This window comes from Lepidochelys olivacea (assembly GCF_965140295.1).
Source record: "Lepidochelys olivacea isolate rLepOli2 genome assembly, chromosome: 17".
NCBI classification, from domain to species: Eukaryota; Metazoa; Chordata; order Testudines; family Cheloniidae; genus Lepidochelys; species Lepidochelys olivacea.
Genome location: NC_140427.1, coordinates 14,765,992 through 14,789,122, shown reverse-complemented (window position 1 = coordinate 14,789,122; position 23,131 = coordinate 14,765,992). Strand labels below are relative to the sequence as shown.

At 41.6% G+C, this 23,131-nt stretch overlaps 1 protein-coding gene across 5 annotated transcripts in view; it reads left to right on the top strand.

Moving 5' to 3' along the window:
* AUTS2 (activator of transcription and developmental regulator AUTS2) overlaps window positions 1-23,131 on the top strand; it is a 986,777-nt gene that overhangs the window by 244,510 nt on the left and 719,136 nt on the right. For all 5 annotated transcript variants that reach the window (XM_084650935.1, XM_084650936.1, XM_084650938.1 and 2 more), the window contains exon 2: window positions 15,126-15,335. In XM_084650935.1, the coding sequence (XP_084507061.1) occupies window positions 15,126-15,335 (210 nt within the window). The remainder of the gene's footprint in view (window positions 1-15,125; window positions 15,336-23,131) is intronic.

Below are 23,131 nucleotides of genomic sequence, written 5' to 3'. Positions count from 1 at the left end.
ATGTAAGGCATGATCCATGAGCAGCTATTCTAGATGTGTGCAAGTGTCCTTGTCTTTCCTCATTTTTGTTATGTATATAATCATCATTTATGAGTCTGTCCAAGGAACTGGATAATTCCATACTGCATGAAATATGTCCTCACTGACTCTCAGAACGACTTCTCTCCCTCCACCCCCATATGTCACTACAGGTTTTATTTTGTGATACATTAAATAGATTGTACAGCATTTCTATTTCACCTTCTCTCATATTTAGAAATTAATTAGTCCTGGTTAATATGTTGGTAACCTTCTAGTCCTATGTTGAAACTTTGTGTTATAAGGGGTGTAACAGGATAGCTGGTCTCTGTGGACAGACAGAGCCCAGCTCCACTGGACTGGAGCCTAATCCAGCTAATTAAAGAGGACTGGGTTACACCTGGGCCTATAAAGGGCTGCTAGTAGGCAGCTGGGAACAAAAGGCTGAGGGGAAGGACTGAGGCAGGCTGATCCCAGGCTGGAAGGGACTGAACTCCTGAGGTAAGCCTCCAGAGTGAGGATGGCCAGGGCTCAGGGAAACAGCCCTGCAGCTGCTGCTCCAAGTGGGGAGCAGAGCTTGCTGAGGCTAGGAACCTGCCAGGAGCTGGAGTGCTAGGCCCTGAAGCCTGGCAGTCAGGTATTGACTTAAATCTGTATTCTCTTGGTTTATTTAACCTTTGTTAAAAAGAATAAACCACCTTGACTGGGACTGGGCATGGCAGTGGATGTTTGGAGATGGGGTACAGCTGTAGCCCCCAATGACCAGGGAAAAAAGAGACTTTCTGAACATTTTTTTTCCTAGAAGTTTGTGTGAAGCATGAGTGTATAAAACAGGATGATGCTGCACAGAAGGGGCAGCAAAAGTTTGCAACCTTATCTTCTAATAAATGCAGTGAACAGGCTCACGCTGTGGATCTTTCTGATGAGGGCAAAGAAGGCTCAAATTCATGTCCCTTCTGTTCCAGATCTGTTTCATGGTTAATTTTCCCCATTCAGGTTCGCTCCATGTGGCTCCTTTCTCCCAATTCTTGGAGATCACATTTTATCCTTTAGTTATGTTGCACTCTTGGAGGGTACTGTGGCAGTAAGCTTAACTTCTTGTAAGATTTCCTGACATAGTCCTTTTTTTGTGGGTGTTGAAATGAAAAAGGTAGACATTTTATATAGACATTTCAACAGTCGGGCATGTTGAAACACTTTGTTTCAAATCCACATTGTTTAATTTCAAAATGTTGATTTAAAATTAGATTGATTTATTTATTTTTAAAATTAGGTTCTCCCCATATTAAAAAAAACACATTTTACAATGGGAAGTGTTTTTTCTCAAAGTTTTTTTTGATGAGCTCTAATTAGAACCCCGACTCATTTATTTGAGGAAGATTTCAGAGGTCTGTGTAAGTAAGCACACTTCTTACTTCTGCCCAGTGGTGGATGGTTTTCAGTGATGAGTGATGTCATCTTGTGCCTGGCTTGCATGTGAATTTTAAATTGATAAATTATTTTGGGATCCAAGACGCTGTGTATGAATGAGAGAATTACTGTAACTATGCAACTAACGTGTGGTGGTACAGGGGGCTAATCCACCTTTTTCTAGGAGCTGGCTAAGTGTTCCCTTCTCTTTCCGCCTGATCTATAATGATAACTGAGCAGCAAGAAAGAGTAGTGAAACCCTATCTATTGGCATGAAGACTTAAAGCGGGCATCTCTAGGGACTCTTTTCTCCCCACACCCTTTTTCTTTTCATTCTTCAAACAAAGAAAATAAACACTTGAGGAGAATGTGTCTGTGCTGCTCACATAGCGTATCAAGCACATTTATTTAAGACCTAGCACTGTGAAATAAAGACGCTGCCATTGGGAATAGATTTCTCTGTGCTCCAAGAGCTACAGACTTTGTCAGCAGACTTGAAGGTGTAGATTCTGTAAGATGTGATTCAGGTTCAGTGTTGTTTTACTGAAGGCACCCCTGTCACACATGAGCTGTTGAGAATCATAATCCAAATTCTGCCTTGACTTACTTTTGTGTAGTCACAATGGGCCAGATCTACAGCAGTTCTAAATAGGCCCACTGTTATAATAAACATGTCATTTTTATAGGGTCTTCCATAAAATATTTTTGTCCCAAAATGCTTTACAAAGCTAAATAAAGCATTTGCCGTGTTGAGGGAGAAAAGTGGCATAAAGAAATAAAAAGAGAGGACTTATCAAAGGAGATCTGGAAAGAGTAGAATTCACAAGGTGCAGAGAGAGAGTGTCTTCCAGACAGCAGAGAAGGCATACTTGGAAGAGGTGGTGAGGCCAGTTCTAGGTATTTGTGTTGGTGATGGAGTTTGAAATGGCTTAAACTAGTAAAAAGGTGGGGAGCAACAGCTTTAGGTTGGGTAAGCGTACTCTACCTTTTGGGTCTGCAATGAAGGGGCAGTTGCAACAATATCATAAACTGCTCTAAGGATGTTTGTGTGAGCTCAAACTCTCTCTCTTCCAGGACTCCCAGGCAGGTCAAGGCACCATGTTTGTCTTTTACTTCCACAGGCAATCTTGCCTGTGCACCTTTTTCCTCCACAGAACTGAGTGGTTCCAAATAAACACCATCTTGGCTGTGTGGTTGGATTTGGGGCCAAAGGGGAGAGGGGGGAAGAGAATGAGAAAAGCATCAGTCTGAGAACGTTTGTAAAAGGATTTAAGGAGTGAGCTGAGATGAAGAGCTTTGATATCCATCCTTCTTTCCTTCAAATAAAACCTCAATGGCACGCTAGCTTGGCATCCTTGATTTCACCAAGTACATCTGACATGACATCTTGCATCACCTCTTCAGATTTCAGATGTAGGTTTATATGGCATAGAGTTTACAGAGCTGGGTGAACGCTTCAAAAATTATACATGAATAACCATATGATTTTAAAAATAAGTTGCTGTCTCGGTATCCTTTGAATTTGCTTTCTGCAAAAGGTTGTGTGATTAAATTCTGCTGTCCAAGTTTGTGTGAAAGGGAATTTTATTCTCTTGTACGTAGATACATGCAGAAACTGCATTCTAAATATACTTTCTATGAGCTCACACCAGACACCTGATTATAGCCCTGATTCAGCAAAGCACTTAAAAAGCATTGTATTAAGTCCAGTTGACTTAAGTACATGTTTACATGCTTAGCTTAATTGGGTCATAAATGTGCGATCCTTGTCCAGACAGGGAACAGAAACAATATCATGTGGCCTATGTAACTAATCACAAATAAGCAACCCAGATGTGATTTTTGAAAAACAAGCCATAATGTAAATGAAGTTTGTTGAAAATGTCTCAGAATAATTCAAACACTGAATGCATTTGAGAGTCATGATCCAGTCTCATGGATTTTGGACAGTGGAGAGAGGTGAAGTGTGTTGAAATAGATATTTGTTTCACATTATATGTTTAGATCTAGCTCCCTAATAAACACCTTGTAAACATCATTAGCACACCACAAAATAATAGTTAATGCAAGATCTAAGAAAGAAATAACTGGTATTTATGTATCCTTTAACCAAGTCTAGAGAGAGCACAAGTCAAAACATCCTGCAGAGCCTCAGTTAGGGATAGTACATTTCTGATGATCACTCATCTTCATAGGTGTGGTGTGTGTGTATATATGTTACAGGCAGGACTGGTAACACCAGCTATTAAGGTTGCCTGACATTTCCCATTTTAAGACCCTATTTTCAGATGCTTATAACTTTTTGCTAAACTTTAACTGTTTGCTTTCAAATCTCCTGTGTCTGGAGTCTGCCTCAGGCTGAATGTGTCTAGAAAAATGTCAGCCAAATCAGTTCATCCGTTTTTGAGAATGAGGCTAGGGAAAATGCATTGTTTTGCTGTGTTAAAAAATTCTGGTTATGTTTTCTTTGAAAAGTTCTAGTACCCACCAGCTTTGGAGCAGGGACTTGAAATTTGTTGGGGGGGGGGGGGGGACTTTTGTCAGGGGCCTTTGCTGTCCCTGTAAAAATCTACCAGAACATGGCCTCTGAAAAATTGCAATTGGCACATGCTCAGTAGAGACTGCTTAGATTTTTAGCAGCTAAATTCCCCAAAGATCCCATCTACACTGAGCATATTCCAACCTGAAGCTGACCATGACTTCCTCTGCATTTGCGGGTCTCATCTTTGTTGGGTCCAGATGTAAGGTCGCGAACTTCATGATATTTAAAAACCGGGCACTCCAGCAGGAGTGCTGGAACCTCTCCCCCACCTCCCCCCTTTAGGCCCTGCCTCTCCACCCCTTGGTCCTGCCTGGCTCAGGAGGGCCTCACCTGTAGAGCCAGGGCTGGGAGCTGGCCCTGGCTGAGCAGGGGCTGGTGCGGGTGATGGCCCCGCGCCTCCCTGCCTCCCCCACCTGCAGCAACCGAACTTTGGGTGTCCAGTCAGTATATCTGACCGAACATGGTCAGGTCCTCTTTTCAACTGGACTTTCTGGTCGAAAACCTGGCATCTGGCCCCACCCTATGTGGATCTGGGCAACTGAACGGAGAGGAGGGCACCTGTTTCTCCTGTACTCCCAGGGACCGCTCTGTTGGGCCCAGACAGGGTGAGGAAGCTGCCTGATTTGAATTCAGAGGGAGCTACAGTAAGACTGAGGGAGTAGATTAGAACAAGGAGCATGGGGGAGCTATGGGGTAGAAGGGTGGGGAGATGGAAATTTGGCTGGGAGTTTGAGTGCCAGGTGTCTAGGAGCTGGGGAGGACTGGGACTGGCTGAGCACGAAGACTGGTGCTGGGGGAACTGAAAATGGCTGGGCAAGGAGACTTGGAGGGCGGGGGTGGGGAGGCTGGAACTGGGATGAGACTTGCTGGGGAATAAAACTGAACAAGAAGCCTCAGGCGTGAAGGCAGGGACTGGTTAGGTGAGAAGACTAGGATTCGGATGAAGAGCTGGGAGAGATTCGCTGCTCCAATTGAAGTGAATGTGAACTGTGCTTGACCATATAAAGAGATGTATAATGCTAGGTACACTTTTTAAAAATAACCACCACCACCACCAAATAGGCATCTCAAATTGGGTACCCAAAATTAGTGGTTAAATTTGACCTTAATGTCTCCGTGCCACAGTAGTTCATCTGTAATTTCCGGAAGAATATTCCCCCATCTCACAAGTGTGTTGTGTGAATAAATTAATTAATATTTGTGAAGCACTTGTATACTATTGTGAGAAATGCTGTAGACGAGCCCATGAGAAAACTAGTAATTCTGTCATTTAAAGCTGTTTGAATAGTGTGCAAATTAAGGCACGGGGCCACTCGCTGAACAATGAGAAGAAGAAAAAATCTTGAATTGCTGCTCCTTAACTGAATACCATCCTTTCTGTGCACTGTGGTGGGGGGCGGGGGAATAGTATGTGATCATGTTATTAAAGACTATCGTAATGCCTGCACACAAGGGGGCTGAATTAGGGTTGCACCGGGAACCTTAATTCTGGCATCTCCTGATTTTTGAATATTTGACTTTGCGACCTTAATGTTCTTCTACTTTAGCTTTTTCGTGTGTAATTTATATCAGCGGCACCCAAAAAGGAACTGCATGTATATCAGTGATATTGTTAACCACTGATTTTTGTATGAAAAAATCAAAGCAATCGCATTGCTGCAGACTCTTTTTATGAAGCATATCTCAAACCGACAGCAAAGTGCTCTATCTGTTGTTTCTGCCTTCATCTGTAATCATCACAAGGTCCTGCAGACTGGTACAGCTCTTCATTGGCAGCTTGTTGCACAACCTCTTTTGCACAGCACTGCACTATTTTGTTGAAAGATTCAAGGGAGATGCAGGAGAGCGTGGATAATAATTTTACAAAACGCAAAGCAAACCAACAAAAAGACCAAGATCAAACCTTTCTGCAGAGGTCTAGGAACTTAAGGAAATTGCTTGGGTTCGTGGATCTGTTAGCCAGTTAGTGTGGTTGACATCATGGCGCTCTCCTCCAATCCTCAGTGTCCTAAAAATCATGTAATTTCCAAAGTTTGAGAAATCCGTTCTCTTTCGTAGTGCACTTCCTGTTCACCTACCCCCATGCTGTGTTGCTTCCTTAAATGTTTCCAAAAGCTTGGTTTCAGCATAATCCAGCTATAGCTATCTTTAGCTGTTTTATCAGAAGAAAAAATGAATGACTATTAAAAACATCTTATGCAACTTTCTAATTTTGAAAGATTTCAGGGAGTAGTCAGTGCATCATTTTCAGGACAAGAAGTCTTGCTGATGTTGCCAAAACTGTAGTGGTAAATTACTAAACCAAACTAAGAGCATCACTGAAGGCCTAGGATATTTCCATCAATCGAGTCAGAGAGCTCTTCCAAAACGCGACAGTGTGAGTTGAATAGGATTGCCAAAGTACAATAGGAACTTTGATAGTCATCCGACTGGAATTGTTTCTTGTAACACAGATTGTGCAGCTGTTTGCTAGTGTGCTAGTTGTTCGGCTAATTTACTAGATAGAGATTCTGTGCATGCTGCTAACTAAACTTCAGGATGTCCAGCTCTTAGCTGTGTAGTCTAGATATCTTAATTTCTTGGAAACTAAACTCTAAATGTCCAGTTTACTGTGTCTGAAACAAATAAATGAATCCCTCCCGAAAAACAAATACTTCCCCTTCCTCCTCCTCACGCTTATATTTCAGTCCTGCACGCTCCTCCCTTTGCAACTCCCATGGGCTTCAATGAAGATAGAGGATGCTTAGCGTCTCCAAAGACAAGGTCCATAAAGCATAGAGCCGTTTCCAGCTTTGTACTTTGTAACACGTAAAACCAGATTTTCTAAATGGCACAAAAAAACTCTTTCTTCATTGGGGTCTGTCATAAATATAAAGGGAAGGGTAAACCCCTTTGAAATCCCTCCTGGCCAGGGGAAAGCTCCTCTCACCTGTAAAGGGTTAAGAAGCTAAAGGTAACCTCGCTGGCACCTGACCAAAATGACCAATGAGGAGACAAGATACTTTCAAAAGCTGGGAGGAGGAAGAGAAACAAAGGGGTGTGTCTGTCTATATGCTGGTTTCTGCCAGGGATAGACCAGGAATGGAGCCTTAGAACTTTTAGTAAGTAATCTAGCTAGGTATGTGTTAGATTATGATTTCTTTAAATGGCTGAGAAAAGAATTATGCTGAATAGAATAACTATTTCTGTCTGTGTATCTTTTTTGTAACTTAAGGTTTTGCCTAGAGGGGTTCTCTATGTTTTTCAATCTAATTACCCTGTAAGGTATCTACCATCCTGATTTTACAGGGGGGATTTCTTTATTTGTATTTACTTCTATTTTTATTAAAAGTCTTCTTGTAAGAAACTGAATGTTTTTTTCATTGTTCTCAGATCCAAGGGTTTGGGTCTGTGGTCACCTATGCAAATTGGTGAGGCTTTTTATCCAACATTTCCCAGGAAAGGGGGGGTGCAAGTGTTGGGAGGATTGTTCATTGTTCTTAAGATCCAAGGGTCTGGGTCTGTAGTCACCTAGGCAAATTGGTGAGGCTTTTTACCAAACCTTGTCCAGGAAGTGGGGTGCAAGGTTTTGGGAAGTATTTTGGGGGGAAGGACGTGTCCAAACAGCTCTTCCCCAGTAACCAGTATTAGTTTGGTGGTGGTAGCGGCCAGTCCAAGGACAACGGGTGGAATATTTTGTACCTTGGGGAAGTTTTGACCTAAGCTGGTAAAGATAAGCTTAGGAGGTTTTTCATGCAGGTCCCCACATCTGTACCCTAGAGTTCAGAGTGGGGGAGGAACCTTGACAGGGTCCATGACAGTCACTGAACTCAGTCTTCTGATGGCCTATTTATAAGACCCTTTTAGATGCTGTTTTCTTTGAAATCCAGAATGTTAATTGCAAAAGGAATGTTTGAATAGTATGCACAACTGTTGTTCGACTGACTCTGAAAAGTCGTCTTGGTGTAATTGTTGCTCTTGGACCCTGGCATGTGGGCTGTGGGTACTTTGAGAAAAGTACTACCTGCACTCCACTGCCGTCTGGTGCTCCGAAATCTGAGGGTATTTTGAGTGATGTAAAGTTTTCACAATGGCTTGTCTTAATTTCTGGATGTTCTCCGGTTGGCAGTAAAATGGGGTTACAGAGCTAAGGTCGCTTTGTAACAGGTTGCTTTATGTTTTATATTTTTTGGAACATTTAATTTGAAGTTGTATGGCTTTGTAACACTTGTGGTTTTTCTTTTAACAAAACCACACGCTTCTCTTAAGGGTTTTATGGCAAGTATGGTATAGATTTTCAAACTGTAAAAGTTTGGATATGCTAGCTCTAAAATATTGTGCTTTTTTCCAAAAAGATTTCCATTGTCTAGGGGCATATTGAGAGGACATTCAGAAATGAAGTCCCTTTCCAGTTCACAATGAAACCGGAACACACAGTAACCCAAAGAAACATTTCATGGAGACTGAGGTTTGAACCTGTTTTATAATCTGAACACCTGGAGTTTCAGCCAAAAAACTTGGCCTTGTTCTCTGCTGCATTAGGGCTTCTTTCTGTGGCTTTGGCTTTACTGGGGGAAGAATCCCTCAGCATAGGGCAAAAGAGCTGCTATAGCTGCTCCTATATCTCATATCCTTTCTTGGCCACTGGCATAGATGGCTGTGGGATAAGGGGTTGTGGGGACGTAACTAGGGATCCCCTACACCCAGCTGTTCTCTGGCTGCTGGAATGGAAGCTCAAGACTGCAGGCATCTGATACAAACTAGCTTGCTGGGGACCAGGTACCTAGGATTTGTGAGCACATGCACCCAACAAAATTGTGAGAACGACTGCTAAGCTGTCAGTGAGGCTCTGGCCCCATTTTGTCTAAGCTGGCCCTTAAATACAGTGGTGATCAATTCTTCTGAAATGGGGCAAGTTTCACTGAGCCCTGGTACTTTGAGAACTGTGTGTCCTTCAAAGCTCCCACTGTGTAAGAGAGTCTCTGTGCGTCCATGCTTTTCCTCTGCTCCTTCCCAGACAGGTAATTTGGTTTGAAATTGTCGTATTAATTGGAGTAAGATGACTGCACTGCCACCCGGCAGACTTCAGCAGGCTTCCTGCTCGCTAGTGTCACGGCAGGAGACCGTTCAGCATATGCAGCTATTCTGTGTTAAGGCACGAGCAGAGGGATTGGTTTGATTGATGTGCCTGATAGAAATAAAACGAATGGATTTTTTTTTTTAGATTATACAGTACGCTAATAAATAGTAATACACATTTGTATTGAATTGCGTATAATTATGTATTTATATATTTAAAGCACCTTATTGATGAAAGATGCCTCTGAATGATATGACATAGTTGGTTTTAAAATAAGGCTTATATGTTTGTATTATTTAATAATATAGATGTTTGTGTATAGGAGGGAGAGGAGAGAAAAACACCAAGATAAGAATGTATTGTTCACAGGATCGGCTATCCATTTTGAATCAGCTCTTGTGTGTAGCTGTTGAAAACTGTGCCTGACACAAAAGACCAACTCTCCTTATCTATCTAGGTATGTGTATGGCCCCCTGTCACCTTAATGACATTTATTATTTGTATTCCGGCAGTGCCTAGTGGCCATGAGTGAAATTGGGCCTTCGTTGTGCTTGGCACTGTACGTACATATAGTAAGAGATGGTCCCTGCTCTGAAGAGCTGTCAATCTAAATATAAAAGACAAGCAAAAGGTGGGAAGGGAAACTGAGCCACAGAGAAGGGAAGTTTGACTTGCCCAAGGTCACGCAGCAGGATAGTGGCAAAGCTGGGAATGGAACTTCAGTCTTCAGGCTCCCAGTCCAGTGCCCTATCCAGTGGACCATGCTGCTGCTCATCCTTGTGAATTTAATATGGAATCTTTTTCTTTCTCTGGGTTTAGCTGTGCCTGCTTCAGCTCCCTCCTTTCCTGAAGTGAATCAAACTCTGCTTGCTGCAGTGATTCCCCTAGCTCCTCACCTCCACTCAGACTCTGTTACCAGCTTCTACTTTCAGGGCAGGCCAGTGGTCAGCCAGAATGCTTTCTTCTTCTTTTGCTGCTCCAGGAGGAGCCAAGCAGGGGTAAACATAAATGGATAGTGGATGTTTTGACAGAACTCCTCTGACTGGCTATGCAGTGTCTCTGTCTCTCCGATCCCCTCATCCGTGACTTTGTCTTTGTGTCTGTCTTACTTTGAAAAGGGACTAGAAGGTAGTTAGGAAAGGGGAGCGGCGTCATTCCAGGCTGTCTGCTGATAGCTGGGTCTGGAGGGAGCTGGAAAGACTGTTGCTCAAATGTTGAGGCCCACTGAGGGGCTGCTCTTCCCATCGAGTGCCAAGCCTATTGTACCTCCCGTACCCTGCTAAATCAGCCCTCTGCTATCTATTTCCTTTCTCCCCAGCAGCTTCAAAGAGAGGAACAAAGGAATTACCACAGCAGAACACATCCAGTGATGTATGTAATTCGTTATTCTGTCAGACAGTGGCCTAGTTCAGAGGCTTCCAAGCTGGAAGGGAAAAAAAAAGTCAAACCTGGCCTTTTCTGGCGTACTGTACCCTGCAGGGTGGGGCATATGGGCAAAGAGCAGTTTGGCCTGAAGTCTTCCCTGGGGCTGCTGGGGGGAGGAGGGGATGGGGCAGGGGGCGTGCTGGGTCTCCCCTGGGGGCGCTGCTGGTGGAGGCTTACCTGGAGCAAGGAGCACCCTTGCTGGTGCCACCTCCTGCCCAGCCTGGGCTGGGACCCCCACACCCCCTGGCCTCCACATTCGAATAATGGGTGTTGGGGGGGCGGGTGAGGGAGCTCTGTGCACACGTGGCAGCCAGAAACCCCTGACCCGGGCTGGCTGAGCCCCCTCTCCGCCCCCCAGCTATGCCAAATGGTATGAGCTGCTGCAGGAAGGCAGGGCCAGACACACCATGCTGTCTGCTGTCCTCAGCCCCCCCTCCTCCTCCCAACCCGAGATTATGGGCCCCTTCCCAAGTGTGATCCCGGCGCCATGGAGCCAGTGGTGCCATTATAAACCCAGTACCGCTCTTGCTACGCCACTTCCTTCACCTGCCAGTCAGTTCTGCAGATGAAAAACTGGAGTCATGTCTTAATTTTCTAGGGGCTAAATCCTGGTGAAATTGAAGGCAGTGGGAAGTTTTGCCTTTGACTTCAAAGAGATAAGATTTTGGCCTCAGCACTCAGTTATGAATCCTACGGCGATATAAGGCAGCAAAAGGCTGGTGCCTGTTCTGGAGTAAATTGGTTCTGATTTTTTTGTATTGAGCTATCTAAAGTTAATGCAAAGGTAACTCAGCAAATTGGAAGTGAGACCCACTTCATGATTTGTAACTGCGAGCTGCATGTATGCGTTGCTTTTGTCTCTTTCTAGCAGTGAGCAGAGCATATCACTTATTTTGGGGAATGCAGCAATTATCTCCTGTCTGAGAATTAGGTCATGACCTGGCCCCAAAAACTTAAGGTCCCATGTGTTCACTTGCCTTGGGTGTACACTGAGAGATGCCCTTACAGGTATATCCCACTCCAAATAATAAACTAACTAGACTCTGCATAGTGATGGCTCTAAACTCAACAGAATTGTTGGCAAATTTAGCACAGATATGTGAGGGAGGTGGTTTAAAAGATTTAACCCAACTGTATCTGGGCTACCCTTCAGAGCAGCAGGGAATTATGGCCCATCCAGCAGCTCTCATTAATGCTAATGGGAGTTAGTCACTTCTTGATAGAAGTATTAGACCCTCGAGACATTTTATAAGTTTGGAATTCAGCCACTGTTGCATTTAGATTCTTAGCCATGGAAACATTCCTGCAGAAGCTTTCTCGCCATTAGGAGAATATTTTTCCCACAAAAGTCTCTCCCCTCTCTCTCCCTCCCCACCCCTTTGGAATTTACAGTGGGTCCTGATAGTGGTTTTAAGGCACAAACACTAAATCCGGTAGCCTAACAAAGTCCCTGGGTACAAATACGATCGGGTTTGTGTAAGTGCTCCTCATAAACCAGTAGATTTTTATGCTGACTTCACAGAATAAAGTGTGATTGTGTGCTCAGCTATAGCATAGCTTCCTTCATAATGAAGTACCTTTTTGTTTCAGTGCATTACAGCATATGAATTGTAATTCTGGCACGTCCACTTAATGTGAAGGGGGGGTCTGTGGAAAATATGGCTTTACTAAAAGAGTTTGTCAGACTATTTCAGTACAGTTCAACCACAAATTACTGAGCTCAATGCTGGAAATACTGGGTGAGGTTCTCTACCCTGAGTAATGCAGAAGAACAGACCAGATGATGATGATGGTACCTTTTGAGTTTAAAATCTATTCACCAACTCGTTATAGTACCCCTGAAGTCAATGGAATTATGCTGATTTATATCAGCTGAGGATCTGACCTTAACAATCCTGTGGAAAAATATCGGTCAAAACATGACCTCTTAGGCAAGGGGACGTTATTTTAGTGGGAATGGGAAGACAAGGTAACACTTTTCACTTATTCCATATTAATAATAATGACCTAGCTGCACTGTAATTAGGCTTGGGAGGGTTAGATTTTTAGTGGTAGATGTCGATTTTCAACGTACACACGCCAACTGATAAAAATATCCATCCATGATAGCAGAAATTTACAGATGAGCAAGCAGCGTTTTTCTTTCTTTGCCTGAGAACTTGTTAGTGTTTAATTTAAGGATATTGACTTGGTATGTTTTGATGTGTGATGTTGACAATTTGTGTTGTAATGGTTATAATGCTTTAATTTTCTGAATCTCAACATCTACGGTCATTAAATAATTATTCTGACCCTCCTTCATTCTCCAACTGTGAACATTTAAATAGCTTATTTTGAAGCTTTTAAAAAAAAATTAAATGTTGGTGGTATTCGTCAAAATTATTTTTTTTAGAAATTGAATTCTGCCAAGTCTGTATGTGATGCTTTTCTTCAGTGGTTCTGAAAGCTCTATACACAGAGGAGGGATGGGGAGACTAAAGCACAGAGAGGTGAAGTGCCTTGATCTTAAAGCTTTTTCACAAACATGGATTAAGGCTACTAACTCTCCTCTGCAATGGATAGTAACAAATGGATAAAACTGAGACACAGAGAAGCTAAGGAACTTAAGGTGCCTTAAGTGAATGGCAGACCTGGGAATAGAACCGGAGTCCTTGCTCTTAGTCCTCTCTAATGACTGTAAAATGCTCCCTGTTCTTTTCAATATCAAAGTTGAATAGTGACCGCCTCCACTTTAACTAACTCTGTTAATGATTTTAGGTATAAATTCTGTGAGGTAAGCATTTAGAGGGAGTTTTCTAACAAAAGGCAAATGGATGATGAGGTGTGTACTATGTTCACTGATCCAGGTCAGGAAAATTTGTCTGGCTTCTTATACAATATTTTTGGCAGAGTCTGTGGTATTTTCTTCTTCTGGTTCCGGACCTGCATGTGCTAAGAGGACCAACAGCACTGGAGAGCTTTCTCATGCTCTACCTTTCATTCCCAGCTTGTTCCATCAGCAGTTGTAATGTTGAAGTTACAATGAACTGAGGTCCGAAGGCTGGTAGCTTTTCCTGTGGGTGCTCAAGGTCCACTCAGCCTGATATGTTAGCAGAGTATGCTCAGTGTTATGTTGTCTAAATAGACTTGGCAGAATTCAATTTTTATTTTTTAATTTTGACAAATATCTGTTTTTAAGCATTTATTTTTATCTATTTACATTTTCAAGGCTGTGGGTAATTATATCCAATTGAGATAATGAGAAGGGTCAGACAATTATTTAATGACTAGAGATTGAGATATAAAAAGTTAAAGCTTTAACAATAAAACACAAATTGTCAACGTCACGTCAAAACATACAAAATCCTAAAATTAAACTCTAATAAAAAGTTCTCAAATATAATTTTTCTTTCTTTGTCTCTAAATTTAGATTATTGTTGATGGAAATATATATTTTGGTTGGTTTGTGCGTGTTTGGTGAGTTCAACATTAACTGTAAAAACTAATCTTTCCAAACCTATTTAAAAATAAAAGGCTCATATAGTCTAAAGTTTATAGGGAAACAATTAGTGGTGGGCTTGAGCCACAAAATTTGCATCCAAATTTGATTATTACCAAGGATCTGAGGGTGTCTCCAGCCAAGAGATGATCATGCAAATGGCAGCGGTAGGGGCCAGTTACAAAGTTTGGATCTAGATGTAAACTTCCCCAGACACTTGTGTGGGTGGGTGGTTCAGGTGGGCCTTACTGAAAGCGCACTGAAGTAATTGCAAAGACCCCCATTCACTCCAATGGGCTTTGGATCAGGCCTTTGTTTTGCTTTGGGCCCAAATATAAATGTGCCTAAAGAAATTTGAAAGTCTAGAGACTGCTTTAAAAAACGTGGTGTTTGTTAATTTAAGCATTATAAGCGCATGACTTAATAAATGTACAAGCAGTTGGTAAATGGGTTGTGTTTGCAAATATTGGTGCTGATGAACTCAAGCCAAGAGACAGGGTTGGATGGGGGTATATATGTGTGTGCTGAGAGTGAGTCATGTAACATTTTAATGAGTAATGACACTTGATGTATCTGAACCCTCAATTCCAGTAGCCTTACAATTTTATTCTACACTTAAAGTTCTTTGGTTGAGAGAGAACCCATTAGATCCAAATTAAAGCTGCTTTGCACTTCTGTGGAGATTCAGAGCAGCCTTGCCAAAGTCAGTTCAGTCAGCCAGCTGGAGATTCGCAACATATACAAACTCTCTCCGCAGCACAGAGTCAGTGCAGTTCCTTCTGTGCTGGGGCCCCATGCAGCCCCTGATGTGGCCAGGGCTGGGGGATTTAGTTGATGCACTTGGTGATCCCTGCCTGGCAGAACAGCCCTTTCGGGCAGGCCGTTGTAGCTGGTAGAATTTAGAGCAACCCAGAGGCTTCCCTGAGTTGTTCCTGGACCAGTGGTTGGTGGCTTGATGATCATCAACCCACAAAGTTGGTTTACTGCTTCCTTTGTGGTGCCTTCTCTGAACTGCGCTGGATACAGAGAGAGCCTGTGGATCTGTCCCAGTCTATTTCAGTGAAGTAGAGCTGCACAAATGCAATGGGCTTGTTTTTTAACATGAAAAGTCATTTCCCAGCCTGTACCACAACCAATAATTCTGTATTTTCTTTCTCCTCTCTCTCCTCCCTTCTCTTTACCCTCTTGTGCAGAAGGACGTAGCACTGAAGCCTCAGGAACGTGTGGAAAAGCACCAGAACCCTCTGGCCAAGAAGAAACGGGAAGCACTTACCAATGGGCTGTCGTACCATCCAAAAAAGCACAGACTTAACCATCACCAGTACAGCTCGGACCGGGAAAATGACCGCAATCTTTGTCAACACCTTGGGAAAAGGAAGAAATTACTGAAGGGGCTCAAACAGGTGGGAGACAAGTTATTTGTTGGGGGGGGGAAGGGTTGGATATCTTCACTTCATGTATAGTACGTGGAATATGCTAGATCTGGGCGGGTCTTATGCTGCTTTTAACCACTTTCCGGTTGCCTTATTGTTGGGCCACCTGGTGTTTTCTTTTTCATTTACAGCTAGCTTATCTGGTAGGAGGAGAGGTACACTGAGTGGGAATGTTAGATGGAATGTGAGGAAAGGAGACCTGTGTAATGACTCCAGGTGCTAGGCGAGGAGCATGAATGCAGGAGGCTGCAAGTTCTTCCCTTAAACTACAGAGCCTCACTTGGGCAGGCTGTGAGACTGGCAAGGCAGGGGAGTGCAGCGTCACAGGACAGCAGAGAAGCCAGCAGTAATCAGGATGACTCTGTAGTATGAATATGCTTCTGTTCACTTGAGCTTTTGTACACAGAAGCATGAGACTCCCTCTGAATAACAAGGGCAAGGTGAGGTAATTGTTAGAAGGGGAGCTACTAATCAAGACAAATGGAACTGGAAGACTGATTACTGTACAAGGAGCTCATTTGTAGAGTGTCTGTGGTACTAGTGTGTACTCTTTTGGGTTACTAATCACCATTCCCCTGAGCAAGAACTTCACACCTACCTTACAGTGCTATTCTTACGGCAGTAGCTGTGGCTCACAGGTGAGGACATGAATGAGTGCACAGCATCCAGGATGACAGTGCTGGAGCCTGGCAACTTGGGCTCAGAATTCAACAATCTGTAGAAAAGTCTGTTCCTCATGTAAAAAAGAAAAAAACCTTAGTGTCAGGTGTGATATTGGGGGGGGGGCAGTAAAACGCCCCCACCCAAAAAGCTTTCCTTCCAGAGCTTTTTTTGATGAGAAATATATATGTCCCGCATATATTTTGCATATATTTTTGTATTTCTATCAGTTATGTATGGAAGGCTAATCCTTTGGATGCTTTCGTATATTGTGTATAAAAATATCATGCTAATTTGCCTGTCAAACTGGAAAATGGCAGAGTTAAGAGACGATACAAGTTCAAATTTGTCCTAAACTTACCTGTGATTAAAAACAAGCTTTTACCTAAGATTAATACAATTCTTTCCCTGTTGGTTTTTAATTCCAATGAAAACAGTAAACGACTAAGCCCTTCTTTGCAGTGTTTGTAACCTAAATGATGCAGAACTGAGAACCTGAAAGTGGAAATGACTATAGGCAAAGGTGACTTTCATTGTCTGAGCTGGGGGAAGCTCAAAGAGTAAATAAAGTGTTAGTAAAAGTAAATTGACTATTTATTCATTTTTAGTAATCAAAGTTGTAAATATAGATTAAAAAATCATTTGCAGTATTTTTAAACTTACAATGTTTAGAGCTAAGGTAGTTAGAGAGGAGTGTTTCAGCACAGAGGGCAACTTAAAATGCCTGTTTGGCATGCATACTATTTTATCTTTTATTTTTTAATTTTTTTTATTTTGAAAGTTGGTGAATTGTCTTTAATAAAGCTGCTGCAGCTATTGTGTTGTTTGGAGTAGATATTGCTATCTTAAAATTTGAATCGGCAGTTTCCACAACAGAGCTGTTCATTAAGAAGAGTAGAAAACTCAGTCGGGACTTAAAATTGTGCGTTGAAGGATTGAAGAGGAAGAGAAGCATTTTCTATGTTCTGACACTAATTTCTGACTCTGTTCCTTGTAAGAGGATCTAGTTATTTTAAGTGTCTACAGTGTGCATCATCTTCATAAAACTTGACTTCTTACATCATTTGATTCCCATGTTATCGCATATTATCAGATGCAAACCTTCTACTGGGCTCTTAAGCAATGAAAGAGTCAGCCTAGCTGCTGATGGAGGTTATTTATGAGGTTGTAGTGAAGTAGTGGTTTGTTTTTGTGTTTTTTTTTTTTAAGATAAATATCTACCGACTTGGAAGCTATTGAGCTGACAGATGTCGTGGAAAATGGTTTCACTTTTAGCTGGTAAATCTGATCTTAATTCCAGAGGGATAAGATTGAGAAAAGACAGAGTGAGAAGGAATAAAGTATCCTACCCAATATCAATTAATGCATGTGATTGAGGTACATCTCTTCAGATAAGAACACACTCTCATAAGCAGTTTAGGGGCTGACAAATCCAGTGATTTTAGCGCTTAAACTGAGAGAGAAGGGTCATTGAAAAGATGGCAAAGCTTATTTAAGAAGACCTACCCAGAGGCATTCAATCCTGCATATCTTTCCTTCTTTTTTTTGTGTTTCTGCAAGTAGTAAACAACTTACAGAAACTAGGCAAAGGAAAGGTTCCAAATGCAGTTTTGTTTTCTGTATTAATGAAGCATCCTCTCTTCCCGCACCACTTCACAATCATACACCCTTATTCTAATTTCCCCAGCCAGCACTGGGGCCTTTCCCAGCAGTCAGTTGGTCTCCTGGGGTTTTTGGATGAGAGTGATTCACACCACTGAAGTCAATAGTATTAGTCACATCAGAATGAGAGGAAATAGGGCCCATTGATTTTAAAATTGGCAGAGAAGTAAGGATATGGGCATACTAGTGAGAAGATAATCTAAGGGCTGTGGGGGATCTGCTTTGTTAGGGCTATTTTGTGTGTGTGGGCGTCATTAGTAAAATGTATTTATCTTGCATTTCAACAAGAAATGCTGAATTGTCCCAGATGTGCATGTTACATGGGTGCAAAATGATACAATCTTGATGTCGTCACTTGCACTCCCATGTTGGAGTGAAATCCTGGCTACAGTACAGCCCTGTTGGGAAGTGTTGCGTACCTTGAGATTGTTCACTGTTTCAATGGTGGTTAACAGCCTGGCTGACATGCTTCTGTGAAATCTGTTATCAGCTGAATGTAACTCTCACATGTAGGATTTACAAGATGAAGTGCTCTCATCAAATGGATTTCATTCAAGTTAACGATCATAAGGGCTGCTAATTAGTTTTTGGAAGAAAACCTTGCAGTGTTCATGCAGGTATTTATCCAGCTAGGTTATAGTGCCTACAAGTTTATTAAAATCCAGAAAATGTGAAACATTTTTACTAGGAAAAGGACTTTTGAACTCTGCTTTTTGTAAATACACATATTACATGCCTGAAGGAGACTTGACTTGGCAATATGGAAATGTAAGACTCCTCAGAATATATTTTCCAACCTTCTAGGCTTTATTTCCTTAAAATTTGTTGTTGGATTGTGTGGTTTTTACTTTTATTGTTTTTTTTAGCTTGACAAATGATTTTAAATGCAAACACTTTGAAGTAAGAAAATGGATAAAAATATTTATCATCATGTTTCAAAAATGCCCGGGTTTTTAACTAGTAGTGTTTTTCATGCTTAGTATAATAAGTGGAAGGGAGAGTGTGAGCAAAAGAATTGCATTTGTGAAAAATAGTTGTGTGGGTCAGCTTGTCATTGTTTTTACTCAGTGGGAGTTGGCAATTGCAGATAATAGATAAGCCATCTTTTTTTAAAAAAAATTTTAGTTTCCTGACCATAATTTTCCTACCTATTACTTTCTCCATCATCTCTAGTAGGAGGTTCTGTAGCCTTCTTTCCAGTAATGGAGACCTGAGAGCATGTGGTCCTGAGAGCATGCAGTACGAAACACGCTGGTTTTAGGGGTTGCTCCCCATAAAATACAAGAGTCTAACACTCCTACTCCTCGAACATTGTCATGCCTTTAGCTCCAGTGGTGGAGCCCTGTGCATTAGAGTTGAAGGTCCTAGCTTCTATTCGTGAGGGTGACCTGCAGCAGGGGGCTGTTACACTTACCAATACCACTGGTACGTGCTCTGGTTTGAATTTCCGTTTCAAATGCTTACGGGCAGTTAAGAATGGGCAGCCTGAAAAAGAAGTGCCAGGAGCAGAAGACGAATAAAAGGAGAAATGGAGAGACCGATGAGAAGAGCAGCTTTAATGGGGATGGGACAATCAACTGAAAGAGAAGGAAGAGAGACAAACGCTACTGAAGTAGGCACCTACAAATGATAAATATATCACCGTTTGGGGCTCATGCTTCAAAAACTCCATTCTATGAAGCCACTAAATGTTGCCGCAGTATATGAATCACTTAGTCCCCCTTCTCCTTATCCGTTGGACATTACCAAGTCTTTTTATTTTCAGGAATTACATACTTTACCTCCTTGACTGGTGCCCCCTTTGTCCAGGGAACCTAAAGTCAAAAAGCAAGTGATTTTTGTGGTTGATCTTTATGGGCACTCTCCCCCAACTTCATCTTTACAATAGAACATGCTGCTATTAATTGTTCTGCTGATTTAATCACAGCTTGTTTTTCCACCGATGTAAAGGTACTAGCGCGCTCTAGTAGTTCAACAAATCTTTGCTGCAGAAGATGAAATAACCGTTGCCATGCTCTGCATTCTAATCTGTGCTTGTAATTAGCAGTGCTCCTTGCACACCCTTAAACAAGACTATACATAGCAGGTAACAGAGAGAGAATGGGGAGCTTGGTAATAGCTGTACGGTTTGTGATGGCATTGGTCTGGGAGCTAAGCAGATGGGTTTGATTGTCACTTGCTGTGTGATTCCAGCGAGAGTTGACAGTGGTGACAAGCGATTTACAATGTGCTATTTACAGTTTGGGTTTGCAGTCTTTCAATGACATCTGAGTGCTCTTTGCAACTGCTTTTATTACTGCCTTTCCAAGAGCTGCTAATTGAAAATCAAATTGTGGGTGGGCTTTGAGACAAGCAACTGTATGTATTGTATGTAACCCTCTACAATGGTTTAAGTGTTTGGCTGAAAATTGTGACTCTGTGTCACAAAGAGTGTGTGGGGGGGGGAGGAGGGGGAAGAAGACCCATCCGTTTGTATAGATTATGGGGGATGTCAATATATGGTGTGCAGACATATACCATATGTTTAACAGTGAAGTCCTGATTCTCCTTCCACTTAACTGGTGTAAATCAGGAGTAATTCCATTGAAATCAATAGGCTTACACCACTGTAAAATAGCAGCAGATCAGAGGAGAAGCACCTTGGAGTATACTGTAGGTGAGGAAATAGATGTTTTTGCAATACAAGATATATACGGAAGGCCAGACTCTGCCCTAGCGAGGGTCTAATTTTGCACTCGTGAAATGAATGGGAATTTTGCCTTTGACTTCAGTGGCAACACAATCAGGCCCTGAGCGCTGTGAGAGTAATACTGCTTGTAGTGGGGCTTGGCCGAAATTTTCTTTTTTTTTTTTAAATAATTTCAGCATATAATAACATTTTTCATTTTTATCAGTTCGAAATTTTCACAGTTGAAGGAAATTATGGATGGATGAAACTGAGGGGAGTCAGACAATAATTACTTAATGACAGTAGATGCTGAAATTCAAAAATTGAAGTTTTATAACCTTAAAGCACAAATTGTCAACGTCACGTCAACATTCACAAAGTAAATATCCTTAAATCCAACTCTTAATAAATTTTCAAGTAGCATTTTTCTTTCTTTGCCTATCTGTAAATGTCAGTCATCACTGGAAAGTTTTTTCATTGGTTTGTATGTATACAGTGAAATTGATGTTTACTAACATTTACTCATAAAAGCCTTCCAAGCCAACTTTGTAACTATGGGCAGTGTTTGGCCCATAGGAAATATGATTCAATAGTACTTTAATCTCCTAATACAAAGTGGCATATTTTACTTTTTAGAAGAAAGTAGTAGTTTTATTTAATCAATCTGAGCACAGCTATTTTTATTAAATTAAAAAAGCAGATGTTGCAACCTATAAGGCATATATTTTGTGTTGTGATCACAAGTTAAAATAAAATGAATGTCACATGCAACAAGGTTATAAAGGGAGCACTATTATAATGAAGCTGCATACAGTATCTGTTGGCTTTGTACTTCACGACAGGGCACTGTTTACTTGGTTTTGTTTCTCAGTTCACCTTATTAACACCATCTCTAAAACACTTCATCACATGCTTTTTATATATATGCTTCAACTCTTGTGAGGCTGGGAGGCTTCATTCGCATGTAGTTTTTCTTAACCATTTGGAAAATCAACTTTTTCAGTGTGGAAAATTTAGATTACAGCAGTTAAAACCCACTTTACAGGGTAAGGAGTAGACAACATACAGGTAACAGTGAGCTGTGCACGCACATCAATTGGACGTAATAACATAATGGGAGAGGGAGATAATAGAAGGTTAAATCTATTTTAAGATTTAAGGTGTCCTTTGCAGATAGTTGGGATTAAGGAGGAAGAATTTCTGAATGGGAGGAGGACTAGGCAGTAGGTGAAGGGTGCAGTTGTGGGGTAGGGGTGTAGAAGAATCTATATAGGGGCAAATACTGAAAAGAATGGCCCATTTGTCAGTACAAGTTGTGCAGTAGCATGGGTGTGGAAGGGGTCTTAAAAGGAGAGCCTCTTCATGTGAGATGCCTTATTTGAGCAGGCTGGAAACCTTGCTGTATTCAGCATTATCCCGTCCCTCGTCATTGTGTCATTGCAGTGTTGTTGAGTAGTTGGTTTGGCTTTTATTGCTCTGCTGATCACTATTTCTTTGAAAGGGATCGTCTCTTATTTTACACACACATGCTCTGTGTATGTGCGTGTGTAAACTCCACTATTATTTCTTCTCCATTCTAACTTCCCTCTTGGAAATTACCATTTGTGACCAACTGTGCTGAAGTACAAGCAGGTTTTGTGATGGTGAATGGTTTGCTTCTGAGCAGAGGTCACAGAAATTTCAGCTGCGCTTAACCCACAGCCCCATTTCCAGTATGTCGTGAAGGCATCCAGCTGCTGAAAAGCATCCAAACAACTTCTGGGGCCTAATAATATATAATTGAGCTCATTGGGCATAAAAGGGGACTTTGGTATTCTGTGAAAAGCACTGAAGAATTATGTATTGCTGCATGCACCTATTGTTCTGCTTTGCACATCCACACAGATTTAATAAAGTTCCTGGAAAGGCCCTTTGGCTTCCTTTTTAAAAACACACGCACATCGACACACTGTGAAATCCAGAACCATTCACTAAGCCAGGCAAGAGATGACAGTATGCAGCTAACATTTTCCAAGCAACGTGATGAGCTGTGCTTTGTGGCGTGCTGAAGCAAACACCTGCAATCATTGATCAACTGTTCATAGAAGCTGCCACTTTATTGAAGATTTGCCTGCAGTGACGTGTTGCAGGCTTTTCCCCCTTTACAATCACCAGTTTCACCTGCAATTTTTCAATGAGCAATTGAATTATACCTCTCTAAATGATACACTGCAAATCTGGCAGGTCCTAATTGCTAATGATGGTTCTGAGAGACTTTCATTTGACTGTAATTAGGTTTGCAAGCAATCATCTGCCCTTATCAGAATTGAAAACACATGTAATGTAAAATATGGCCTAGTGGGAATTTAGCATTTTCTTAGTTTAAAAGGAGGAGGGGAAAGGGAGATATTTTATTAACAGAAGCTGTGACATGTTCTAACACCTTGAAAACATCATGTGTGAAATTAATTCTGTTCAGCATTATACCATCTGGCAATGTTACTGTTTTTATATATATGCTATGTAAAGTGCTTTTGTTATATATACATATAGCTATGTAAAGTGCTTTCCCGCCCCCCTTCATTTGCATATGAGGCTGCTTTTGAAATAGTAATTGTGAGCCAAATTGATTACTAAGGCTATTGCTGCTAAATAGGTTAAAACAAATACTGGGAAGTGCCATCGACTCAAAATGGCTGCTCTGTGATAAATGTTTCCCTCAGTACTAATGAAACTGGGAAGAAATGAACACATTCCTCTCTACCCCCACACACTGCCTTTACCAGTTAATGAGCAT